Source organism: Pelobates fuscus, chromosome 5, assembly GCF_036172605.1.
Source record: "Pelobates fuscus isolate aPelFus1 chromosome 5, aPelFus1.pri, whole genome shotgun sequence".
NCBI lineage: Eukaryota > Metazoa > Chordata > Amphibia > Anura > Pelobatidae > Pelobates > Pelobates fuscus.
This window is the reverse complement of record NC_086321.1, coordinates 33,323,283-33,332,391: the sequence shown is the minus strand read 5'-3', so window position 1 is coordinate 33,332,391 and position 9,109 is coordinate 33,323,283. Positions and strand designations below refer to the sequence as shown.

General features: G+C 36.1%; 1 protein-coding gene across 6 annotated transcripts in view; it reads right to left on the bottom strand.

Annotated features, from left to right (window-relative positions):
* The window catches only part of MEF2C (myocyte enhancer factor 2C), a 246,571-nt gene that overhangs the window by 120,591 nt on the left and 116,871 nt on the right, over positions 1-9,109 (bottom strand). For all 6 annotated transcript variants that reach the window (XM_063453699.1, XM_063453702.1, XM_063453704.1 and 3 more), the window contains one exon: positions 2,793-2,982. In XM_063453699.1, coding sequence (XP_063309769.1) covers positions 2,793-2,846 — 54 coding nt within the window. In that variant the 5' untranslated portion in view covers positions 2,847-2,982. The remainder of the gene's footprint in view (positions 1-2,792; positions 2,983-9,109) is intronic.

Below are 9,109 nucleotides of genomic sequence, written 5' to 3'. Positions count from 1 at the left end.
GAGAGACAAATGTTTTTTTATTGGGTACAATGAATCCTTCCATAGAGTGCTAGGAGGAAAGTCTTTGCTCCCAATCTAACTTGTGTTTTGTTCTGCTAATATATTAAATATACTACTGCTTTTTTTTATGGTTTATAGTTGTTGACAGCAGCAATCACAATAAGTCCTTTCTTTTGAACGGAAATATAGCATTAAGGGAGTTTTAGTTAGTCATTATATATTCTTCCACTTTAACAACGTCAACCTCTATCTTGTTCTACTGAGATTCTTTTGAAAAATTCTACAAGATGTCATTTAAAAAATGTAATTGGACACGTATATTATGTTCAGTTACTCCTACTGCGTTTCGGGAAATCAACATAAAATCAGTGCTAAAACCTGCTCTTTAAAGGACCACTATAGGCACCCAGACCACTTCAGCTCAATGAAGTGGTCTGGGTGCCAGGTCCATCGAGGATTAACCCTGCCTGCTGTAAACATAGCAGTTTCAGAGAAACTGCTATGTTTACAATAGGGTTAATCCAGCCTCTTGTGGCTGTCTCATTGACAGTCGCTAGAGGCGCTTCCGCGCTTCTTACTGTGATTTTCACAGTGAGAAGACGCCAGCATCCATAGGAACGCATTGAGAATGCTTTCCTATGGACTGGCTGAATGCGCATTCAGTCGATGACGACCGAAGGAGGAGAAGAGTCCCCAGCGCCAAGGGAGCCCGGCGCTGGAGAAAGGTAAGTATTTAACCCCCTTCCTCCCTCTTCAGCCCGGTGGGAGTGGGACCTTGAGGGTGGGGGCACCCTCAGTGCACTATAGTACCAGGAAAACGAGTTTGTTTTCCTGGCACTATAGTGGTCCTTTCATGTACAGCACGCTGTAGGCAGGCATGTGGCCAGATTCGCTTATCAAGCATGTTAAAAAATAAAAAAAGTCTGATAAAACTGACAAAAAAATGCAGATAATTACTCCCAGATTCGAACTCTCAAATTTCTCTTCAAATACACTTATCTTCTATTTGTCAGATTAACTTAAGTAGGGCGTATATTAGGCTCATTAGGCACTGTTAAATAAATAAATTGTAAACAGTTTGTAAACAAACAGGCCAAATGTTAATATACAATCGTAGGAAACTCAGGTTTTAAAAATACATCCTCTACAGAAAATGTATATATATATATTATTTTTTTTTTAAATATATCATTACACGATTCTTTCTTTCTGGATGAATTTGGGCGATCAAACCCTATGCTTGCCACTGACTTTATCCCTTCCTTGCCCAGCTCACCCCCTCCACAGAACTGTGCATTCACGTCCATTGATGATGGATGTCCAACCACCTACCCAGTCATATCACTCTTGCCCTATGCATGTGTTTTTGCAGCGACAACACAATATGTTTGAGGATCCGACACTGTGTTAGACAGATTTCATCAGCCAGGACACTAGATCATTCTTTAACCACAATGCAGTAGATTACAGAAATATCTATTGTGACCTTTCCATCTGTTTTGAAATGTGCATGTGTGTCTGTATATAGCTATGCACACACACAATGTGAAATGTCAAGTATCAAACTCTCAAAAAAACTGATCTCTATGAATTATTTTTGCGCATGTGTACATTGTAAAACTCCAGAATCATAAATGGTCTGTATTGTATATTTTTATATTAATTTTATTTGGGGGAAAAGACATCACTGTATTATCAGCCTCTGCCAAAGCAACTCACTAAAGTGTGAATTCAAAGCAAATTGTGAATTTTAGGCCAAAAATTGAATTGGAATTTTTGACAATTTACACTTTCATGAATTTCCTCGAGGATTACCAAAACATTTCATTCACTTGTACTTTAGCGTGGGCTTCCTTTATAATAGTAAACAAGGGGAAATTGGCATAATACACTAAACTAGGTATTGAATTGAACTGAGAAGGCAATTGCACATTTCTGGTAACAGTGGGATAAAAAGCATATATCTTTTTCCCCCCAAAAAATGAGCACTTCACTTGCCAGTTCTTCACTTGCCAGTTACCAGTTGTGATTTATCCCCAAATCTATTCAAACTAGTTGAGTAAGACGTGCCACTAGACTGCTTTTTTGATGTAAATGGCCCCACTGCACGGCTTACAGAAATTCAAAATAATAGCACCACACTGAATATTTCTTAAATAAAAGAAACATCACTTTTTTTAATTCATCAATCTGTTTTTTTGAAATCCGAGATATCCCAAAAGGAATGAATAAATTAAAAGAGAAAGTAAAAAAAAAAAAAAAAATGTATGGCTTTATTTTTCTTTTTAATTTAAAAAATGTCTTTTTGCAACATTTCGGCAATAAGTAACGCTTCTACAATTCTTGAGGGATGATGTTAATTACGAGAGACAGGACAATAAACATAATACAATAGTCTCTCACTAGGTTCTACATTTCATAATGTTCCAAGGCTCCAGACGCATTTTGTTCACAATATTTTTTTCCCTCTCTATAGGAGAGGAGTCAGAGCTCTAAACCCTTATTCCTATCATTATACAGTGTTGTGATCAGGGAATGTCACTTTCCTCCCGTGAACATGACTGGGTGCCTCTATCCAAGTTGCTGATCTAGTGACACTGTTGCTGTGCTTGTCAATTAATTATTTTCAACCTAACAAAAAAATATGAATGTTTATTCGTAGTGTGTATACATTAATGTATGCACTGTGATTAATTACACAAGTGAGATCCTTATGGAAAGACTCATTACTCTGTATACTGATGTGAATGACCTGAGACACATTTTTACCAAATCCCCTATTATTTTCTTACCTGTCTGTTGCGTTCATCCATTATCCTCGTGATCTGAATCTTTTTTCTCCCCATAGTCCCCGTTTTCCTTTCTTCTCTCGTCCTTGAAGCTGTGTATTTTCCCTTTCTCTTGCCTTCTCTCGTCTTTCTTTCAACAATTCTATCACCTTCCTATTTGCACTTTTCAATTCACAGATCCCGGCATCCGTACCTAGTGGTAGACGAGATAAAAAGAGGGTAATGTTAGTGCAACTGTAAAACGAGATAGTTCCGGGCTAATTTGGGGAGAAATGATAATTAATCACCAAATAAAAAATTGAAGAAAAAAATATTCCATGTCTCTCCCTATTGACCTTTATATTCTCTTGGTATAGTTATTCTACTATAAATGTACCATTTAAACTACTATGAAATTAGATATGAAGAGATATAGGACAATCATATAGGTTTATTCGCCCTAAGAAATTGTACAATATAAATGTTGTATTTAAACGGATGCAAAAATTACCTTTCTCAAATAAAATAATTTTAATTACTATGGTTGCCATTGCCTCTGAGCAAGTTTAAATTTGGTAGATTTGCTGGTTTCATTTTCGCCAGTTAATTCAATAAATAAAAAATAAAAAACCGTAAAAAATAAGACAAGAAGGCCATTATTGCTAATATGTCCAGTTTGATTTTATGATTTGATAGTACATCATTGTTGTAACTAAATGCCAACATACTAATCTGCTTCAATACAATTTCACAACAATACAAAGTTTTAACTATAAAACACATGTCTTTGTTCTTGGTAGGTTAGTGCACAGGCCACATTGACCAGTTTAGTGGTTTAGCAGGGACTCCACGTCTGTTGATGAACTGTGCTCCAACTAATGATAATCTGTTGTAAACCGTCAGTGGATTAACACGCAGTAAATTGTCAGTACACACATTAAGGCCAATTTTTTTTTTTTCAGCCAAGGACATTTTTTTTGGCTAAAATCTGCTTTTTTTTAGAGACTATGCTGACACATGATCCCTGTAACATTATTTGATATGAAAAAGCAGTGCTTTAAGTCACATTCTTATAAAAGTGTATATAACGGTCTTGCAAGGTAAGTTGCAATGCAATTAAATACAAAATAATTTTGGCAAACCAATCAGTATCCACATAAAAAATAATCACACACACACACAAAATCAAACATTTTTTTTTTTGTTTTTTTTTTGTTCTGTGACACTAAAGGGTTTCACTAAACAGCGAATTTGGTTGAACCCAAAAACAAAACTTAAAACTCAGGCTAAAACAGTCAAACTGACTGGGGGATTTCCTTAAATCAGTTATACTGGCCTGAATTCTGCAATTTGGTTTAAGTCCGCTACAATTCTCTGATTAGTAAATAACCTCCTAAAGTTTAAATTGTCTCATTTTTTTTTTTTTGAATAATAATTATAACCTGTAAAATGACATGCACACTCAAAATCAGAATGTAAACACAAGCCTGACTCATCAAGCATAATTTCACATATTCACTTGTATTTCTTGACCTGAATATAAAGTCATAACACAGAAACCTGGTTTACACAAATTCCGTTTTTTATTTATTTTTTTTGTCTGAGGGGATGGGGTACTGTTAACCCTTTGGCTGCCAAGATTACAGCAACGAGCAGCTAGGTTAATGACTTATAGGTTAATGATGTTCTTGGTGCATATGAGAATGTGGTGCATCCGTTTCATTGACTGGGATGTGCTTTCTATCTGATTCTAACAGCCAAACCGATAGATTCTCACAACACGCAGTGTAACATTAAGCCAATGTCCTGGGTATTTAATCCATTGTTTGGCTCCAATTCAAAGCTGCTGAGGTAGAAAAGCACTAAGGATGATCTCTGAGCCTGCTGCTTTATTTGAACGAACAAAGATCCTATATCACTTCACTTATTCCCCTTATTTGAACCAATGCTTGCAGCACAATTCCTGTGGCTGACACGCTTCTTACCCTTTTGAGTTCCACACAAACACACACATTATTCACACACTTATATGTTGACGCTTGTACGCATCAAACCAGTTGTTACATATTAAATGCAAAATCTTACACATGCATCGAATGCAATAACATGACCAAGACATGCATTTATTACGTTACTGTTAGATTACAGCTGGGTTTATTTGCATGTACTGCTCAGGCTAAACCTTAAATGCAAGGTTAATGCATAAACACATCGTAATCAGTAATAGGACAAATTAAATAACTAAAAAATATGAAACTAAGAAAAAAACTGTATTTAAATTGTACAAATACAAAATAAATAAATAACTTATATATATATATATATATATGTTATCTGCAATCCATGACACGTGTTAATAAGCGGTACTATCAACATATTTTATTGTACCATAATGTATCAATGCAATTTTTTGTGGACCCAGGACACACTTGAAAATGGGAGAAATCTCAATGTATGTTTCCTGGTAAAATATTTTTATAAATAAATAAATAAACAAAATATGCTTCCAAAACACACAATGCAAGTGGGAATGTGCTAGCCATGGCAATTAGGGCCACGTAGTACGCTGCAAACAGTTGCCAACAATGTCTGCTTTGTGATGTTATTCACATGTATACTAATTTTAACTTTGAGCGAATGACACAGTATCATCTAACTTAAACAAAACTCCCAGAACGTATCATCAGATAACTCCAATTTAAAGGGACACTGACTCTGTGGCAATCCCCTTAAAGAGACAGTATGTCTCCATTTACGCAAAATCTGCATTAAACTTCAGAACACAGTTATATACAACCTGCTATTTTACAAGATATATTGACGACATATGTGTGCACGTTAGAAAGCATATATTACACTTGCTCTTCTGTTCTGACAGTCCTCTTACCTGAGACATTAAGATAAAAAGTAGTTCCCAAACACATGCAGGACCCAAAAGAGCTTAATAGGCTTTCTCAGTAACCATAAGCCCATATGCTAATCCTCAGCAAAAGCATATGGAACTAATTCTTTGCTCTCTTTTAGCTGAAGTCAGGGCCACTATCCTCTTACAGCTCCATGCCCACATAAGCCTCCGTTCACACTGGGGTGGAAGGTCAGCTTACATTATTGGTTAGCAGGATAAAAGCTGATTTCAGGATCACGACTTTGGAAGGCAGTGAAGAAGAAGAAATCACAAAGCTGCCAGGAAGGATAATGTCCTCTCTCTCCGTACAGTAACAGAATGCTCAGACCCTCCCACTAGCTTATCAGTTCTACATTTTCAGACTTTCACAGAAAAAAAAAAAAAAATGAAAAATAATCATAACATATTGAACAGCTTGTTATAAGTAAATAGCACCACGTAACTGATTGGAAAAATATTTGTCAAAGCTTTGCAGATGGAAATAAGCCAGGCATTACTGGCTGCCGATTACTATATACAGTTTGCAAGTTACTGTTTTAAAAAATCATTGAGGCTATTAATAAAACAGACGTTCTATTTTACTAAATATGAATTCATTAATGGAGTTATGCCGAGCTGCGGCTGCAGGATATGGTGTGAAAAGATCATAGCCATCTTACAATTGCCCTGATGGAAAAGTAATTTATGTAAAAAGGAAATTATATTTTACATCCCATTGTACAGCGCTGTGGAATTTGCTGGCGCTATATAAATAATAAAATAAGAATTATATCACTGATGTATCACATAATCTATTTTCAAAACTGTATTTCAAACATAATAAAAAAAAAAAAAAAAACTTTGAAAGGAAATAAAAAAAAAAAAAAACACAAAGCAAACTTATGAAAAAAATAAATAAAGATTCCTCTATTTCCTTAGGGGTACGCAACAAAGTATACTGACATAAAAAGCTAATTTGCTCATTTTAAGTATCGCTTAGTTTGGAGAATTTTACTGGCTTCGCTAGTTTTGTTCTTAAAAAGGAATCGTCACTTTTCTGGAATCTACAACTTTGAAAAAGCAAACAAAAAAAAAACTGCTTATAACTTCTGTAACTTTATAACTTTTTTCATGTATTGATTTAAAGATTTAGCAAACGACATCACAGTCCAGTACAGTTCAGTCACAGCCAGGATAGGAGTTAGATAAGTAAAAACGTTGTTTCATTTTGCCTCTTTTCTAGTTGTGACAGGAAGCTTAAGATGGAGGCGGCCAGTTGCAGGACAGGGAGGTGCAGATTTTTTATATACCGGTAATTTTTTTTTCCCCACAACTTACAAATACTGGCTCATTAAAATTGGAGGCTAAATAAACGTGATAATAGAAATGCTGCGGAGTAACAGTTCCAATTTAAGTTTGCAAATTTCACTTTAAATTCACTGAAATTAACTGTTAATGAAAAAAACATATTTTTATTTTATTTGGCTGGCCTTATACTATGATAAATATGGTATTCTGGAACCGTACAGCATGCTTTGGGTCTATAGGACTTCATCGTCTTGTGATAAAACTACCTGGAATGTCCGATGACCAATATGTATAAATAATGTATAATCAGGACTATAGATTAAACAATGCTTTAATAAGAGGGGTGTAATAACGCTCATAAAATGCAGAGCATCCTAGCACAGCATTTATAAATATGCATTCATAGATCAGGATAAAATGCATGTAATAACTTAGTTGCGTCTTAATCTCAGCTGTATTACAACCAATTAGATTACTTTCAAGTCAACAGTTCAAATTAATAGAAAACTGTACATTCCAATGGTCAGTGTTTCCAATTTCGCTTGCCAATATAGAAAGATTGAATACAATTATAAAGTTTCAAAATTGTTTGTTATGCTCACAAATTTCAACACTCAGGCTCAGCAGAATTTCTTGGAACTTCATAGATAAAAGCAATAATAATAATAATAACAATAAAGGCCCACAAGGTCTTATAGCCAGACCCCCCATGCCACCATTATTCCAGAATGGTTCGGAGAGATGTAGGTGGCATAGCACAATATGTAACCCGCTACAAATGTCAAAAGAAGTTCTAATGTTATTTTCCTTTGTCCAGATCATTCTCGATTACATTCCAGGTGAAATTAGTTCATGTGAATCTGGAAAAAAATGGTTTGGAGAAGTTGTCTGAATCAGCAATTTAAGACAATAATTCTATCTCCTAAAGAACCTCAGACTCCTCTCCTACAGGTAAAGGTGTGCAATGTGTATGGAAGTCCCTAGCTATGAAGATACTCTGGCAGACACGGCAGAATGGGCCTCTCCGTCATTTAGTTTTGGGCACAACTCTACTGTCATTAAAATAGGGTAACATTTGCTAATGTTTATTTTCTATGTCACATTTTTCATTAGTTCTTAAACGGGCCACTGGCCCTTTCTAAATCTTTAAATTTGTTAGGTTGTAGCAGGTCTATCGTTCTGTTGCCAATCAACCTCCTGTGTGTTTAAAATGCACTCGCTACCTTCCATCCCACCTCATTTGGCAAGCGATTAGTAATTATTCCATTGGCAGCTCAGTCAGGGAGTAAATCAATTGTGATTTAAACTCCTTTGAACAAGCTTTAAGTGAGCTATCATTTGCAATCTTCACTCAGGCAGCAAGAAAGTGATTGAACAGTTTCCATTTTACCTCGCTTTCTATGAGCACATGGCAATCTAGTGGATTTTACAAGCATTTATCACTTTTAACTCTTTGCGTGCTGCAGGAACACAAAGCAGGCTATAGAACAAAGACGTGCACTTTGACACCTATAAGAAAAAAAGAAATCCCAGGATTTATTCGCTAAGCCAAGAACGGTGGTGAATTGCAAATTGTAAGGGGACGCTCTCGGCATCCTAACCACAGCTCATTGTAGTGGTCATGGGGCAGTGACTCACTGTTTGTTATCCTCCAGTTTTCTGGAGAGACAAACATTGCCTTTGGGTGGTTTAACATAAAATCAGGGCTCTCTCCACCACGCAAAGCCTGGTCCCACTGAAGCCGCTCTATTATTTAGAAGATGAATTGGGGTGACAAATGTGACTTCAAGTTATTAACTTTATGTTCCATTGCGAGTACTTTGTTATGGACCCGTTGGGTAGGTCCATCGTTCTGTTACCAACCAACCTTGACATCCCAAAAAAACATCCAAAGTAGTCAAACAAGGCATGTCAGGATTAGATTGTGAATTCTAGGGATGGGTTACTGCAGCACTCTATAGCAATACCATCTAAGGCTCGATGAATAAAGAAGAAATGCATTTTCTGTGATATCAATGTGGCTGCAGAAAGGCCAAGCTTTGGTTATCAGCAGCGAGGGAAATGATTGGCATAAACCGTAGGTTTGCATCCAAACACACAATGCACCATAACCACTGCACTGAGCTGTAGTGATTATGGTGCCTGCGCC